At 33.6% G+C, this 18,963-nt stretch overlaps 2 protein-coding genes across 2 annotated transcripts; both read left to right on the forward strand.

The window, feature by feature from the left end:
• Nucleotides 1-3,143: 3,143 nt before the first annotated feature.
• LOC21391889 (40S ribosomal protein S11) lies at nucleotides 3,144-5,223 on the forward strand. The gene is made up of 6 exons (XM_024167836.1): nucleotides 3,144-3,226; nucleotides 3,342-3,382; nucleotides 3,577-3,677; nucleotides 4,464-4,608; nucleotides 4,697-4,786; nucleotides 4,891-5,223. The coding sequence occupies exons 1-6, from the start codon at nucleotides 3,215-3,217 to the stop codon at nucleotides 4,979-4,981; spliced, it is 480 nt and encodes a 159-aa protein (XP_024023604.1). The 5' UTR covers nucleotides 3,144-3,214; the 3' UTR covers nucleotides 4,982-5,223.
• Nucleotides 5,224-14,285: 9,062 nt separating this feature from the next.
• Nucleotides 14,286-17,628, forward strand: LOC21391890 (flotillin-like protein 4). Its single transcript, XM_010101566.1, has 3 exons — nucleotides 14,286-14,810; nucleotides 14,927-15,328; nucleotides 17,122-17,628. The coding sequence occupies exons 1-3, from the start codon at nucleotides 14,286-14,288 to the stop codon at nucleotides 17,626-17,628; spliced, it is 1,434 nt and encodes a 477-aa protein (XP_010099868.1).
• Nucleotides 17,629-18,963: the final 1,335 nt, after the last annotated feature.

Genomic DNA, 18,963 nt, shown 5'->3' on the forward strand with positions numbered 1-18,963 from the left:
AAATGCGCTGATATTTTCAACCAAAAGTTGATTAATCATTGCAAAGTTTCACGCTAACTTTTTTTTTTTTTTTGACGGAAGTTTTACGCTAACTTTAACATATTCAATTTTGTTCTCTCAATGTTAAATATAAAGAATACGAGAACATTTTTAAAATATACTAATTATAAATAAAAAGTAAAGGACATTATTTTCGCGTGTTGTAAATTGTAATGACATGTTTTTGATAGTTACGAGTTGTAACATGTTGGTTATATTTTTGTTATTTTCCAGCAAACAAATAAATAGTATTTGTTATATTCTCATTTCCAAATCAATTATCTATAGTGATTCCATGTTCCCTTACGAGTGTTTATTTAGTTGATGATGAGCTCGTCATAGACTGTAATGTAATCACTTCATTAGCCACATGTTGTAACGACCCGCACCCCCAATTCTTTGGAACTTGCTTTAATTTTCAGAATTCTCACGGTTCTGGTTGGTGTGGTTCTTAAAGGCTTCATTTTGGTGGGTTTATTTTTTCTTACGTTTATTTAAGTGGTACTTAACACAAATGGCACCTTTGACACATCCACCTATGGTGGTAGGTGGAGTGATTCCATTGTTAACAATTAATGCAATCTCAGGTCTAGGCATAATGCCAAAAAATGATAAGTTGTGCAGTCTCACGTCCCCTGAAGATGAAGATGGGTCCTGATTTATAAGGAATGACAACACCTCCTAATGGTATGAAGTCTTTTGGGGTGAAGCCCAAAAGTAAAACCATGCGGGCTCAGGCCCAAAGCGGATAATATCATGCTAGGTGGGGGTGCGGGTCATTACGTATGGTATCAGAGCCTCTACCCAACTGGAAATGTGGCCAACGAGGACGTTGGGCTCCCATGAGGAGGGGTGATTGTGACAACCATAAATCCTTTGAGGCACAATGCCAATAAAGGGTAAGTTGTGCAGTCTCACATCGTCTGAGGATGAAGATGAGTCATGATTTATAAAGAATGACATCACCTCCTAATGATATGAGGCATTTTGGAGTGAAGCTCAAAAGTAAAATCGTGCAAATTCAAACTCAAAACGGATAATATCATACCACGTACACTTACATTTGTTTTTGTCCTTAAGTTAATTATCGGACTATTATTACTACTAAAATTTGAATATACAAAAATTTCTTTCCCAACTAATTAAACTGAGAATCAAACGGTAATTCCACTTGAAGCTCAAGTCGTTATATTGCTTGCTATTAGCCTTATTCTTTACCCATTCCTTAAAATATACAGTCGCTATTACCTTTGTTCTGATTTATATAAAAATAAAAAAGATGTTTTTCTTTTTTTTTTTTGCATGCATGCAATAAAAATAATAAAGGTTCATTCCACAGATAACAAAAATTTTAAAATAATATTAGAATAGCAAAATTTATATCGATAAAATAATAACTTTATAAATATATAGTATAAAATTTGATATTATGATGATAATTATTTTGTCATTTTTTATTTTCATAATAGTTTAAAAGTTTTGATAAATTTCAACTTAACGTATAAAACTTTTCCATGTATTATTATCTCAAAAATAACTGTAGCTAAGTAGCTAGGAAAATCTGGGCTTAAGCTCCTGATTCGTACAGCCCAGCTATGTTTGGGTTGGGTTCGTAAATGCTTCAGTCTAAACAACGTGGTACAAACGACAAACAAAGAGACCTCAATTCATTTGAAAATAAAATTGAAAAAGAATTTGGTTTGAAAAAAAAAAAAAAAAAATATATATATATATATATAAACCTGAGACCTTTTTTTTTTCCTCCTCGAAATCATTGTAGTTTTATGTATAGATAAAACTTGTATAAACCCAACCATCTTTACTTCAATCAATTTTTTTTTTGTCCGCCGTTTATTTTTTTCTCTCATGGTTGTTTCAAATATGAATTCATTTGATAAAGGTCCTCTTAACTTTATAACCTAATTCGCCTTCAAACTCTGAAAGACTAGGACGTGTTCGGCTATCTAAAAAACTCAAAAAAAAGACAATTTGAGTTTTAATTTTATTCAAGTTCATATTCTTTTAAGTTTGAATTCGAGTTCGAACTCGAGTTTGAACTCGAGGAGTTTGAGACTAAAACTCGAGTTCAAGTGTCTCATTCAACTCGAGTTCAGAAACTCGAACTCAAATTAATGAACATTATTTTTTCTATTCTTAAAAATGTTATAACTTTTTTGTTTTAATCCTGATTGAGATGATTTTTTTCTATGCGTTGACAACGAAAAGACGAATAAAACCCCACCCATATATCCTATTAAAATTTTCATCACCATTGAGTTTTTATTAAAATACTATATAAATACAAATTTAAGTTTTGACTAACTCAAACACAAACTAAAAAAAAGATTCTTATCTCAAACCATAACTCAAATGTACACAACCAAACACAAACTCAAGTTACAACTTCAACTCAAGTTATAACTCAAATTTAACTCAAAAACTACACTCAAGCACACTTTAAAAGAACAAACCCAAAACTAACTTGAGTTGCAGTTGTAACTTGAGTGTAGTTCTTTTGGAGTGTGACTTGAGTGTAATTTTTGAGTTGAATTTGAGTTATAACTTGAATAAAGTTAAGTAAAGTTGAATAAAGTTGGAACTTAAAAGAACGTGAACTTTAATAAAATTGTAACTTGAATTTAAATTTTTTTTTAGTTTTGTTGCAAAAGAACAACGATTTATGTTGAACTATAACATATATAATGTTGCATTATATATATATAACTATTTTCAAAATAGTATATATAATGTCACATTATATTTATAATTATTTGATATAATTTAGAGGGTGAACTAAACTATTTTCAAAATTTAGAATCATGTCGAACAATGGTATATATTTAATGGATTTAGTGGAGGTTTATAATTAATCCTTATTAAGTATTGTATTAGATTAGAAACGACGACCCTTAAAATAAAAGGGTAAATAAAAACGACGAACTTAAAGGGCAAAAGAAGAAAAACGGGTGGTCAGTAAAGTCGTCCCAGATTCGATCAACCTTGTAGATCTTCCGAAATAAAGGGCAATTTAGTCATTTCGATAATTAGGGCTGGCTCCCTATATAAGCTTCACAGCATCGCCCTCTTGCTTTCTGCTGGACAGCTAGGGTTTTTTGCGCTCGTTGCCTCCGTTTTGCGTCTTCGGCTTGGATCAGTCTACCTCAAAACCCTAACAATGGCGGAACAGGTTTTCCATCTCTTTCTTTCTGATACTTCTGAACACGCTCATTCTCTCTCCATGGGAAACTAGATTCCGATCCATACAACTCTTTCTGAAATTTTGTTCATTTTTTGTTTTGCAGACGGAGAAGGCATTCCTTAAGCAGCCCAAGGTGTTCCTCTGGTAAGCAATTATATGATTCTTATTGACTCATTTCTATGTTCACTTAAAAGTTTCTAAGAAAAACCTCTTAAGAATCGAGAAAATGTCTGAGGAATTCAAGAATTAGGCTTTTCGGTATTTTGAAATCTAGGAAGTGATCTTTTAGTGTCTGATTTTGGGATTCGAACTTGTGTATTTGCTGTTAAACTTTGTAGCTCGAAGAAGCCTTTGAAGGGAAGGAATCCTGGAAAAGGAGGAAACAGATTCTGGAAGAACGTCGGATTGGGGTTTAAGACACCCAGGGACGCTATTGAAGGTGTGAAATGAGTATTTTTTTGGTTGAATTGTTAGTATTTGTTTTTCAATAGTACCTGTACAGATTAATTCAGTCTTCTTTTTCTTCAGATGTATTGACTTATAGATTTTCTATCTTAATTCGGGAATGTGATACTAGAAATTGTAGAGATCACACATATGCTATATAGTGGTTGCCTGACAATTTGTTAGATAAGGAGTATAATGTACGTATTCTAGGGATGGTTACTCAAGAAGAGTTTTGGTATTTGCGATTCTGAATGGATATTGCCTTTTTTTTAGATGGTATTTTCAATGGTTTGCCATCGTATTGCTGTTTTATTAGATAGCTTTTCTATTCGGAGAAAAATATGGCTTTTGTAAGGTAGTCCCCATTTATTTCTTTAACCACTGTGTCAATGTAACAATATTGGCGTCCTAGTCTTCACTTGTTATTTTTTCATTGTTCTGCTTGGATCTTGGTTTGTTTGTTTATTTGTTATTCTGTTTCGTTTCATTGTATACCCAAAATTGTGGTTATACGAAATGTGGGATTACTCTCTACAGAATGTTCTTTTAGGATATGTTTACAGAATGGTATTTAAGTAGAATATGTGCTACAACAGTAAAATGATCCTGTAATCGAACGTGGTCTTTTCTATCAATATATAGTTTGTGTTAGTTTGAATGCTATGTGCATTAGTTAGTTGCTGTTGTTATTTTTTTTTGGCTCTTGTCCTGGACAAGTCCCCCCTTTTTTTTTAAGGTAAAATGTAACAAGAAATATTTTTGTGGCCAATCCTTGCAGCTACATACATTGATAAGAAGTGTCCTTTCACCGGAACTGTCTCTATTAGGGGTCGTATTTTGGCTGGCACTTGCCACAGTGCTAAGATGATCAGGACAATCATTGTTCGCCGCAACTACCTCCACTTTGTTAAGAAATATCAAAGGTTAGATTTGTTAACCTTCCTGAAATGTGTGCTCTTCCCTTTTCTTTTGACAACAGTGTGGTAATTTTTAACATATGTCACCTATTAGATACGAGAAAAGGCACTCCAACATTCCAGCACATGTTTCCCCATGCTTCCGTGTGAAGGAGGGAGACCATGTCATCATTGGTCAATGCAGGCAAGATCTTATGCTTGGCTATGTCATTTAACCTTGTTTACAACGTCAAGCTCCATCCTTAGCTGACGTTTCTACCTATTAACTTTGTTTTAACAATATTGCAGGCCATTGTCAAAGACAGTGAGGTTTAATGTGTTGAAAGTTATTCCAGCTGGGTCTTCTGGTGGTGGCAAGAAGGCATTCACAGGAATCTAATTCCATTGCTATAGATATTTCTGTTAGCGCTATATTTGAGTGAGAACGACATTAGATTGGGGCGAACTTTTTTTTCCCCTCCTTTTTTGTTGTGTTCTTAGTTAATCTTTGTATGGTTGAGTTTGAACTTTATGAACTGAGTTCTTGAATTTTGCAATGCAAAACTAGTTTTTTTCTCTTGCATGATGGTACACTCTGCTTTGGTGTTGTATCGGCAAATTTGCGGTAATGGTATTACAGTATGTTACGGGCGTGCAGTTTCTCTTATACGTACCCGTTTTGGTTTATATGCTATCGATGAACTGAGTAGGAAATTCCTTCATCCGAGTCAACTTGTGATTTGGGCCGAGCTTTGGTAACTCCAGGGCCGGCTCAATGTAGGTGTTGATTTTATAGCTGGTATCGTGGGTTATGATGCTGGGCCTGGGTGACCCAAAAAGAAAAAAAAAACGTCGTGGGAGTTTATTCTACGAGGCATTGATGTGCTTTTAAAGTGGAAGGACACGTTGTTATTTGCCCTGGAAGGACACGCTTTTCAGAGGAACTAAGGTCTCGTTCACTTCACTGATTTGAGTTTAGAATTTAAGTTGAGATATAATTTTATGTGAGTTTTTTACTGTAGTAAAAAAGTTAGATATGATTGTTTGTGAGCTTTTTACTGTAAAAAACTCAAATTCTAAACTCGAATCAGCGAAGTGAACGGGGTCTTAATGAACAAACACTTGTATTTTTAGTTAAAATGACATGAGTGTGAAAGCGATGACTTTTTTTTTTTTAAATATTGCACGTCATTATTTTTAAATGAAACATCTTTTTAGGAAAATTGCGTCCAAGTTGATTACCAAACGTGTCGTTTATTCAGCATTTTGCCTTTTTTCAGTCATTTTTTAGGATCTATTTATTTCATATATTTAAATTCAAATCAATAAATTTTATTACAATATTTTTCTCTTATAAAAAATTTAAAATTTAAATATTAAAATTAAAAATTATAATTTAAATATACATTCTAAACAGTGCTTAATTATATTGAGGAGATAAATTTCAAAATGGCACAGCAAAAATATGCAATAAAGCAGCCACAAAAAGTTTCTACACTGTCATCCACGGAATGTTAAAGTTAAAGGGAGACTTTAGACAAAGAATTATCCACATTAATGCATTACAAAGTCAGCGGGGAGGGAGGCTTTCGAGGCATTTGCTTTCCTCGATTGGGACAAAAAACACACCGGATTAGTTTTCAATGCAACGTGGATTTAATAAATTTATTTGAATGTTGACAAATAACGGAAACTACACCCAAAATTTCGCATTTTCGGCAACATTATTACACTGCGCTTCATTAATAATAAAAAACCATAACTTGTACAATCTTCTACATATACCGAAAGGTTCAAAAATATATATAATTTAAAAGATAATGAGAATATATAATTGATCTTTGTACTATGTGGTAGCTGAACAAATGTTAATTTGGAAAAATTATGTGGATTAAGATGAAGAACAAAAGTATTGCATCCATTTGCAACCTCTATCTACAGACTTCAGAGATCATGCAATGAAACCTACAAAACAAGCCAAGCACACATAAAGTACGTCTTAATCTCAAAACTTCAAAATTGGCCAATTAGTGAAGGGGTTTTTTGGGGCTGCTGCAGATACAAGTTACAAACAATCGAACATTGCTCGGCCATGATACCGTGGTGTTTATCCTCAATCGTCACATTATACGGGACTCATAAATAGAGTCCGTCTTTTATTAGTTGTAATCCTTAAAATTAAACGTGTTACAGAGCACTTTTCTGAACAACCAAGTCAATATATTCATACTTGAATTTATTCTGTTATCATTTATAATTTGATTCATGGTTCTTAAAATTAATTAGAGTGTGTTAGGTTTCATATAAGAGTACTTCTAGATCTAGATGAAGAATGCTGTGTGAAAATATATAAATACAAATTATACGTCACAATTATTCGTTCCTATCTTTATATCATTCCCAACATGGTTATCAATGCGATATTGGCTTCTTCTTTTTTTTTTCCGCTAAAAAAGCTTTAATTCAAAGAGAAATCGTCATTACAAAAGGCCACCTCCAGGAATCAAACTGATGAGACAAGGAGGCAAAATAATCCACTGTACAAAAAGAATGGCTAAGACCCCACCTAGCAGCTTGGTGAGCTGGCAAGCTGTATTTATTTGTTCAATAATTGGTATAAACTTGAGAGATATTAGTCAAGTTTTTGACTCTGTTTATTTCGCTGAGTTGAGTTTAAAATTTAAATTTTATTATAGTAAATAGTTTTTAAAAATTGTTAGCCAATTGCCGACACCAGACTCAATTTGGACCTAATCTCATAAAAGAAACTAACAAAAACACGATTAATTGTTTGACCGAGGTTCGGACAAATAACTTGTCCTAGGTGAATTAGTCAAGTTTTTTACTCTGTTTATTTCGCTGAGTTGAGTCTAAAATTTAGATTTTATTATAGTAAAGAGTTTTTAAAAATTATTAGCCGATTGCCGACACCAGACTCAATTTGGACCTAATCTCATAAAAAAAACTAACAAGAACACGATTAATTGTTTGACCGAGGTTCGGACAAATAACTTGTCCTAGGTCCCCGTTGAGCTCTCCCACAGCGAGCTCTATTCCACTATTAGAGAAGAGATTACATCCTCACAACTCACCAACACCAAAGAATCTCACACCCGATTACAAGTAATGAATCCTAGAGGAGAGACCCAAATGTTTCCCTCAAGAAAATACCCAGTGGGAGATCCTAGATTTTCTTGGAACCCAAACACGCTTACAAACCCTCCCTCTCTCTTTCTCCAATGGAGTCTCTGGTTACACAACTGTGAGCAAATGGAATTAATTCCACCGATAATATAAGCATCCTCTTTTATCTAACCCATTACAGCATTAACCTAGATCTAACGGCTGGCTGGAACTCCACGTGTAGAATGGGGATCTTTCCTTCAGAAGAAAACAACTGTACCGTATTCTTTAAGTGACTTGTCGTTTTTTGTGAATCCTTCTCTAAAAGGGATTGTCGTTTGTGGAATTATTCTTACAAAAATAGTAACATTTAAATTTTTTATTATAATAAAAAATTCTCACATAAAATCACATATCAATTTAAATTATAAATTCAAATCATCAAATTAATCGAACTATTTATTTGTCATCTCTTTTTGTCAATGAAATGACCGAGAGGCTTGAAATTTCCAAAACTTTCAAGACAGGCTTGTTGTCTTTCTCAGTACAGACATGCCTGCTTAGATAATATATACGTAATATATAGTCATTATATATATAGGCGTTTTCTGTAGACCAACATCATTTTTGTGGAGAATATTTTCCCCACTCATAATGAAAATGTGGGCATCACGAGATACCTTTTAACCGGTTTTTGCCGGTGTGAATAATTGTTTTTTACCTGTGCACGATATTACATTGATAAATTATTGGGGAGGACATTTTCGTAATATCCGTGGAATAATATATTATTTTCTTCAGTTATACAAATATCTTTAGAGGGCAGAATAGTAAAGTTCCATTTTCAATTGTTAAAAATTAGCGTGTCCCATCTTAATCCGTTGAAAAAATAGTATAATTTTCTTATTATGAGTCGTACAATTAATATTTTGGGCGTCAGAAATTATTTTTAAGCATGACAATAAACTATCATCATTTAACGAACATAAATATTATTGTCGTAAAAGATTACACTTATTATGTTTTTTTTAGTCACATCTGTCCATGTATAAACTTTTATTTAGAGCAGATGTCATCATGACATCAATATACAATTCGATAATTCTTAATCTAGAAAGAAGGTTAACATAATGAGATAAGCATTTGTTGTTTAGCGGAACAACAATTTAGGCCTCGTTCATTTCGTGGATTCGAGTTTTTAATTTGAGTTAAGATGTGATATTTTTGAAAATTTTTCACTATAGCAGAAAAAGTTAGATGTGACATTTTCTAAGAGCTTTTTACTGTAGAAACTTAAAACTGAAAACTCGAATCTGTGAAATGAGCAAGATTTTAAATTATAAAAAGACATCCTTCTTTGAGATCAAATCTCTCCAGCAACCAATATATTAGATCCCTGGCTGCAATTCTTCATTCTCAACAGTGACCCAAAACCCATATGCCTTACCAACTCCTTCATGTCCTCGCCTAGTCCCTTTACTATATATAGAATATAATCGTTGAGGAGAACACCTCATGTCAAATTTCTTGCATGCCCCACCATTGTTTCCGACTTAAACTCATCCGCATCTTCTCTCCTCTCGTATAAAGAAAATACTAAGGTCCCGTTCCTTTCGCCGATTCGAATTTTACTATAGTAAAAAATTTTCAAAAATAGTTACATTAAATTTTTTTTACTACAGTAAAAAGACTCTCACATAAAGTCACATTTTAACTCAAATTAAAAATTCGAATCAACAACCTAAACGGATCCTAAACTTATTTAACTTTGTATCGGCTGCTCCTTACAATTTGACTCAACGCTAAAAGAACTTACATTTATTGGGGGATAGGTCCATTTATTTACAAAACGGGAAACTATAGCCAGGTCCATATATATATATATATACACACATTATATTATGTATAAAAGTAGTACGCATAATATAGGAGTAACATGGGATAAATTTGCTCTCTGGCATATATATATAAATCGCGTGGTGTGTCACATCAGGAGTACGTTCATGATCATTTCGATTTTAGTTTTTTAAGTTCACATTGTTTTGGTTGTTTTTGGGTTTTGCCAATATTAGAGGATATATGCTATGATGATTTGTATTGTAGGGAAAAAGACGGACAGTTAGTCGGACCTTAATATTTTCCTTTCATAGTATTATATCTAAAAATTCCTCCAAAATTTGTATATATTGTCGTTAATTTCGTGGCACAGCATATAAGTAAGGCTGTTAGATTACTTCGAGAATGTTTGGTTGGAGGATTTAAACTATGTGATTTGAACCATTTTTAATTTACGTGTATTTTTTATGAGAAAAAATATTATAGCGAACCGCGAATCATGATTCGAATCAGGGAACGAGTCCCTCTACCAAACATCACTTCCTTAACGTGATTGTGAACTATGACAACAACAGGCCTAACCTTTTACTTCGGTGAAAAGGCTCTGCAAATAAACTCCAAAAGTCAGTGTAAATCACATGCAGAAATAGCCTAATCAGATCCAAAAGCTAAAAGATTTGACGTGTTTGGAACTCATTTTAAAATAATTTTATTTTTTATATGAAAATAAAAATAAAAATATTTTTAATCTCAATGCATAAATTATTTTTAAAAATGCGCTTGATAATTTTAACAAAAGGTTGTTTTTAGTGTAAAAAAACACATTAATGTCTATCTTTTTCTCTGTGCTCAAGAGATAAGAAAACGCAAAAAAAAAAAAAAAAAAAAAAAAAAAAAAAAAAAAAAAAAAAAAATATTTTTTTTTTTCTCTCCTTTTTATAAAAAATCGTTTTCATTTCCGTTTTGTATCTTTATTACGCCAAACGCCGTTATAAAAACGTTCTTATTTTTTCATTATCAAAAAATGTGATAAATATAAACGGGATCAATTTCAAACACAGTCATTAAAGCAAGCCAATGTGCGTGCTTCGTTTACTGATGTACAGATAATGGAATTTTTTGAACTTCTATTACTATATATATAAGATCGCGTTGGACACTATTATTCAATGCGCTATTGTCAAGTTAATAAGCGAAAATGATATTTAAAAATCAATGGGCCTCTATAGAGGAACTAGCTAGAACATGAAATTTTCTCAAATTTTTGTTTTTTTTTTATTTATACTAACTGAAATTTTCCATGTTACTTTATTTGTTTAGGTATTAATTTAAGAAGGATAACATTTTAAAAGATTGACACAAACTGGGAAAAAAAAAGGGAAAAGAAAAGTTTGGGGGCAGATTTGACTAATTTCCTAAACTATAATAACTTCTTCATTTACTTCAGTAGACCTATATGTTTATTATGTACATGAAAGGAAAGATATGGCTTTACTTAAAGGGCTAACGAATAGTGTAAATGTAAATATATAGGGCTCGTTCATTTTACCGATTCGAGTTTTCAATTTTAGATTTCTAAAGTATAAAGTTCTCAGAAAATGTTACATCTAACTTTTTTTGCTACAGTAAAAAACTCTCAAAAAATATCACATCTCAGCTCAAATTAAAAACTCAAATCTATAAAATGAACGAGGCCATAATATACATTTTTTCCAACGGAATGTAATAAAGATTATGTACATGAAAGTCATAAGTAAATTTATCATGTCGCCCAACTAGTTAGTCCAGCTCAGCAAAAAAAGTCATAAGTAGAATCTAGAAGTTTGTTAATTAGTTTTAGTCATGTAACTATAGCTAATTACTCATTACTAAGCTCGAGAATTACAGGATTAATTAGAACCAGTTGCTAGTAATTAAGCATTATCAATATCGTATTACTGTACACTTGATGACCAATAGAAATTGAGCTGAGAGTATTCTTTCTCAAAATTTTCCCGTTCATTTTCTCTCTCTAAACCCTAGTTAGGGGTTTGCATACTAACTAAATCGTTTATTTTAGGTGAAATACAAATTAAACCAATTATAAATTGGTTTAGAGATTTTCAAACCAAATAAACCAATTAAGAGATATAATCCAATTCAAACCAAACTGATTGTAATTAGTTTGGTTTGATTTTTCTAATTGGATTAAACTAATATTTTACAATCTCTTCTCAAATCTCAACCAACTAATATTTCGTGTGATTTTTTGTCTCTTTCTCTCTCTTTTCTAAAGTCAAAATAAAGTCAAAACAATTCAATTATAGATATATTTCCATAATACAGTTTTGACTCATAATTGAATATTATATTCAATTTTTCTATATATATGAAAGAAAACAAACATAAGCAAGTTAAAGACACTTTATTACAAATATCATATTCACGTTAATAAAGAAGCAAGACTTTAGAGAGAATCACGATCATAGCCCATAGGAGTAGAGAATGAGAAAAGAGGAGAGGAATTGCAAGAGTTTGAGGGTAGACTGCTGAAACAGTGTTAGTACCGTATTTATAAGTTATGATAGAAAATTATAAGGTTATGACCATTTAATTTTGAAATAAATGAGTTTTTTAAATATAAATAAATTATAGATGTACAAAATATAGATAATTTTAAGAAAATTATATAGATAGCAATTAGTTTGGTTACACAAACTAAACGAATTTATTGGTTTTTTAAAAATTTAAACCAAATCAAATCAATTATCAATTGGTTTGACTCGATTTTATTTTTGTTTGATTTGACTTGGTTAGTTTTAATGGTTTGTTGCACATTACTACACGCAACTTACTTAAAGGGCTAATGAATGGTATAATAACTATAATCACTTACACACGAAACTCGGTTATTAATATTATCATTTTTTTTAAAAAAATTTTAGGATTCATCATACAAAACAAAGTCTTCTGAATTAAGAATTAAGATAAATCAAACCCCGGCCGATCGACAATTTCGAAGCAAATGCATTGTGATATTATTAAGTTCAAAAGAAATAAAAGGTTTAAACAAATAAAATAGCACAAAAATAAAAAAGTACAAGGATTTCCAAGAAATTCTCTATTAAAAACTAAAAAGGAAAGAAAAAAAGAAGACACAAAAAATTAACGTGATTAAGATAATTTAGTAATTACTTACCCAAGGCCATCAAGATAGTCTATGTTGATGGTAGATTTTCGTCAACAAAAACCGTGCTGGATTACCCACGGTGGTCCGTTGGGTTACCGGTTCGGAACTTGTGTTTTTAGTAAATATTTTGGAGTTTGTAGTTGGATTTTTGCTAGATTATGAAGGAAATGAAACTGTCCCTCCGTAAGTAAATGCACACAGGAAATTTTATAGTAGTTCACCCTGTTAGTCAAGGGCTACATCCACTGTGCTTTTATTTATCTTGATTAAGCTCTTAGAAATTACGTGCATGTAAGGAACAAGATGTTCATCTCTCCCCCCTCTCTCGGGGGCTCTTCCCTTTTATAGTCCATGTTGCCTCAATTTCTGCCCAATGGTAGGCAGCTTGGACCAGTGGATCGTATCATTCATGGGGCCCGCCCACTTGAGTGGCTTATGGTGTCTTCTGTGCAGACTGTAGCCCACAATTACCTTTTAGATTGTTCACTCATCCAATTTGTCCCTCTATTACGGCTCTGTAAATCTCTGTAATAGCTAGTGATCCGTTCCAGGCGGTTTTAGAGGCTTGTAATCATTTCTTATGCAACTGACCTTCTCCAAATCCAGACGCAACCTTCTCTGGGGCCTTTCTTGGGACGCGGGTCCAACTGCTTGCAGTCTGCCGTCTGCGCCTATGCTGATCTATGCCGAGGGTATCTTTTCTCATGGCCGACTTCATCACCCCATTTAGCATCTGATCTCGCAGACCTCGACTGTGTATACAGTCGACGGTCTCGGTCATACATTGGGCTCTCCTGTCATACAAGAGAAACCCAAGAGGCTTGTGCGTCGAGAGCTAAATGACGTGGCAAGAATGGAGCCACGTGTGGCCTGGTCGCTGTCTGACGTGTCGATGTGAATTTTCTCACACAACAGTTTACTAATTAGTTACCCAAATGACCACAAATAACAACTAATAATCAAATTACTAATTAATTACTTACTCAATATTATCAAATCTTCTAAAAATAAGAGATTTTTAAATTTAAAAATTAATACAAATAAATTTAAAAATGCTAATCTTTATAATTATCTATATACATACAAAGGTCGTTCATTTGACTGATTCAAGTTTTTTATTTTAATTTTATTACAATTAAAAGCTATCATATAAAATCATATTTAAATTTTTCTGCTATAATAAAAAGCTAATATATAAAATTACATCTCAACTCAAATTGAAAACTCGAGTTTCAACTTTCAGCTCGCTAATATTCGCCTAACCTAAAATCATTCCTGTTCGGTTCGCTAATTCGAGTTGAGATGTGATGTTGTGTGAGAACTTTTTATTGTAACAAAAAAGTTAGATGTGATTATTTCTGAGAGTTTTTTATAGTAACAAAACTTGAATTCTAAACTCGAATCAACGAAAAGAAGGGCCTAAGATTTCTTCCGCTCTAAAGCCTACACACATGACACACCCATATAAATACGTACATATATTCCTACGCTGATCACGACGTCTAACCCCTCCGTCGAAACCCAAAATATTTTCCTACCAGCCAAACAGTCAATTTTCTCTCAAAACCAAACAACCATGTATAGGGTCGCGAGCGCGTCGGAGTACCTGGTGATAACCGGAATAGGAATCCCCGACATTAAGCTAGCGAAAAAGGCATGGATCCTCCCCGGCCAGTCGTGCACGGTCTTCGACGTCTCGCCGGTGAACTACACGTTCGAGGTGCAAGCCATGAGCGCCGAGAAGCTGCCCTTCATCCTCCCGGCGGTGTTCACCATCGGCCCCCGCGTCGACGACGAGAGCAGCCTTCAGAAGTACGCTAAACTCATCTCCCCGCACGACAAGCTCTCCCACCACGTCAAGGAGCTCGTCCAGGGCGTCATCGAGGGCGAGACTCGCGTCCTCGCCGCCTCCATGACCATGGAGGAGATCTTCCGCGGCACCAAGGAATTCAAACAGGAGGTTTTTGAGAAGGTCCAGCTTGAATTGAACCAGTTCGGGCTGTTGATTTACAATGCCAATGTCAAACAGTTAGTCGACGTCCCCGGCCACGAGTACTTCTCCTATCTAGGGCAAAAAACGCAGATGGAAGCCGCCAACCAGGTTAGTTTGCTTAATTTATGTCAATCAAATTAGTAACAATTGAAAAGAAAAAAATACGCTTATGATTTTTTTTTTCTTTTTTTTTTTACGTTTATTTTTTGGTGTTGTTGTTGCAGGCGAAGGTGGATGTGGCGGAGGCGAAGATGAAGGGGGAGGTAGGGGCGAAGTTGAGGGACGGGCAGACGCTACAGAACGCGGCGAAGATCGATGCGGAGACGAAGATCGTGGCGACGCAGAGGCAGGGAGAGGGGAAGAAGGAGGAGATAAGGGTGAGGACGGAGGTGAAGGTGTATGAGAACGAGAGGGAGGCTGAGGTGGCGGAGGCGAATGCGGTGCTGGCGAAGAAGAAGGCAGCGTGGACGAAGCAGTCGCAGGTGGCGGAGGTGGAGGCCGGGAAGGAGGTGGCGCTGAGGGAGGCGGAGCTGCAGATGGAGGTCGAGAGGATGAACGCCTTGACCAGGACGGAGAAGCTCAAGGCTGAGTTCCTTAGCAAAGCTAGCGTTGACTATGAGACCAAGGTAAAGCTTATGTGGAAAATCGATTTGGTTGGGTTTTGAGTGTTTTTGTTTTCCACGGTTTTTTTTTTAAATAAAAATGGGAGAAAAATAGTGTTTGACACAATTAAAGATAAAAAATAAAAATAAAAATAATTTTTTGATTTAGTCGTTTTTTATTTTTTGTTTTCGTTTTCTCATCTTTTGAGCATAGAGGGAGAGAGAGATATTAATGAATTTTTTATACTGAATACAATCTCTTAATAAAACTACCAAATGTATTTTCAAAAATGATTTATGTTTGAAATTGAAACCGTTTCCATTTCCATTTTTATACAAAAAAATAAAATCATTTTAAAACGAATTTTAAACCCTCTTTATTTTTTGCTTTTATTAATTTTTTGAGGCTTTTTTTCGGTGATTATTATGCTCATAATCTCATTGTTAGAATCAATGGTTGTTTTTGTTTGTATGTTCTCTATTTTCAAAAGCACTTATTAGTAATTCTGAACTGTGAGCGCGTTTGCTAATAGGAATAGAACCAAAAAATAGGAAACAAATTCTGTGGAATTAAGTTCTAGAATCCAATAAACTTTAATGGAGTTATTCTACTCTTTCTAGTAGAAGTTTCGATTTTAGTGAAGAGCTCGAAGAGAGGGATTTGCAGAGGAAAATATTATAATGAGTTACGAATCATGACACGAATTCTCATACTAAATACTTCATGAAGATTCTAATCTCTAGGCTAAAGTTGTACAGCAAAGAGGGCACTTGTCCTGTTTTTAGATTAATCAATAGTTAATCAACCGACTAGAATTAACCACAATTAACTATACTAATTAGAGGTGACGTTTGGTTCATGGGTTTAAAATCATAGTTCATGATTCTGATTTCTGAAATTTAAATTTTTTGTGAGAAAAAAACTCTGTTGCGGAATTAAGAACCATGATCATAAACCAGATAGAACCCTTAAAACAAACGTCACTAGAATTATTTCTAATAGTATATTATAACAACAATTATATAATATTAAGAGATTCTCTAGTACACTTGGTGTACTAGTAGACTAAGTGCCTGTTTGGAATCATTTCTAAAAATATTTTTCACGTTTTTCAAGAATAAAAAAATGAAAATGCTCTCACAAATGCGTTTGGCACCCCATTTCCTGAAAAATAAAAATTGAAAACGTTTTTTACTTATTCTCAAAAAGTCAGCAAAACTGAAAATGATTAAGCATCGTTTTCGCTCCATTTTTCTTTCTCCGACTGCCCCCCCTCTTCATGTATATAATGTTTATTTAATGTATTATTATTTAATATTATTATTTATTTAATATGTTATTATTTTAAATATTATTACATGTTTTTAAAAATTAAACTACCAAACACAAGTTTAGTTTTTTTTTTTAAACTGAAAACAATCTCGGAATAAAACTACCAAACACATTTTCAGAAGTGATTCCAAAATGAAAATAAAAATATTTTCTTTTTTATTTTCATACAAAAAAACAAAACGAGTTCCAAACGCACAAGTTTTTTAACCATTAAATTTGTACATTTTTAACTTTTACATGATTTTATATAGATTTAAGATGTACCAAAAAGTTGGCGTACCGAAAAAAGTTCTTATAATATTTTAAGTTTTGTGAGTCTAAGTTTTTTCTTTCTTTTTTTTCAATTCAAATAATATCATTATTTTCTTACGTAATTGATATTAGTTGTTGCAGCACTATATACTATTGCATACTACGTACCATTAATTTCTTGAAAATAACTAAGTCCTCTTAACTTCTTCTTTCTCTAAACAATACACATTAGGTGCAAGAGGCGAATTGGGAGCTTTACAAGAAGCAAAAGGCAGCAGAGGCAATTCTATACGAGAAGGAAAAGGAGGCCGAGGCACGAAGGGCGATAGCGGAGGCGGAATTCTTTGCGCGGCAACAAGCGGCAGACGGAGAATTCTACGCCAAGAAGAAAGAGGCTGAGGCGCTGGTGACCTTGGGGCAAGCCCAGGGCTCGTATCTGCGCACTCTTCTCGATTCCTTGGGAGGCAACTACGGCGCTTTGAGGGACTTCTTGATGATCAACGGAGGAATGTTTCAAGAGATTGCCAAGATCAACTCTGAAGCTGTGCGTGGACTTCAGCCCAAGATTAGCATCTGGACTAATGGTAATGATCAGGGCACGGATACTGGAGCTGCGATGAAGGAGGTCGCCGGAGTCTACCGCATGCTGCCGCCGCTGTTTAAGACGGTTCACGAGCAGACCGGAATGCTGCCGCCGACATGGATGGGTGCTTTGACCAATACCACTTCCGACTCTTGAATCCAGTACTTGATTTTTTTTTCTTCTTTTTTAATTTGGTTTTTGCTGAAAAAATCTAGTACCTAATGTCCAAAGGTTTTGAAACATGATCATTAGCTTGAGTTCGAAATTTTAATGGAGTTGTTGGATTTTATAGAATTTTTATTTTTATTTTTATGAATGACATCTTTTAATTTGATTGTAGTTTTATTTTTCTTAAAGTTTTTGTTAATTTCTTAAAGTTATAAAAAGTCCTAATGATTTGACAAATCAATTCTTAAAAAAAATGATAATTTAACTTCTCAATTTGAAGATGTGTGATAACTAATTGATCATAAAATGTCACAACTACTTTTATCTCCTCTGTTAAAAAAGATTAAAAATTGATGGACTCCGTAAATTTACATCCTCCTTCAATTCCCAAACTACCCAATATTCTATTTTCTTCTCCAAAATTCCTCATCCAATTTCTCTCCTCTCCATTTTCTGCTATACCAATCACAAGCTAAAGTTCAAGTCAGATTATTAGCCCTCTCTTTCACTCGGCTTCTTTGGCAGAACTAGCATCCATTGTCCTTGTAATTTGTCGGCGTAGATTCGTAATTTACCACGGCAAATACGGAATAAAATGTCTTGTAAGAGGAACAAGTGGATAGAAGAACTGATTATTTCCATGCTTTTTGATCTTGACTGGTCCGATCTAGTCCCACTTTCGTTATCATAACGGAAGCTCTTCACCTTAGGCTCTAATTGGCTTTGTTTCAATGCTACTTTCTATTTTTCAAAAAAAAAAAAAAAGTAGATTCTCATATCATCAATTTCAGCGTGAAGAATTTGTGACATGAATGTTCTAATTCTTCCATAATAGAGCATATATACCCCTTCTCACTTTTAAACTGACATAAAAGTAAATTTTTACAAGTTTGGAAATTTAGTTTATAAATTCAGAATTATAATTCAAAATTATTCTCGACTTATGTGTATTTTTTATAAAAAAAAATACTATAACAAATTACGAACTATGATTCAAATCATGACACAAATTTTTGCACTAAACACTCTCTAAAATATGCAGCTCAAATCCTCTGGTAATGTTTGGTAGAGGGATTTATTTCCTGATTCGAATCATGATTCGTGGTTCGTTACAGTATTTTCTCTCATAAAAAATTCACATCAATCAAAAATAATTCAAATTATATGGTTTGAATCCTCCTACTAAACAGTCAAGTTTCGGTTTGGTTTCAATTTCTCTACATTTACGTTGGATTCGTTTTTTTTTCCCACTAAAATAAGGCGGCTACCCGGTACCTTGTCATGATGATTTTTCATTGAAACTCTTTTTTTCCCCGGTGAAGT

Source organism: Morus notabilis, unplaced genomic scaffold, assembly GCF_000414095.1.
Source record: "Morus notabilis unplaced genomic scaffold, ASM41409v2 Scaffold1028, whole genome shotgun sequence".
NCBI lineage: Eukaryota > Viridiplantae > Streptophyta > Magnoliopsida > Rosales > Moraceae > Morus > Morus notabilis.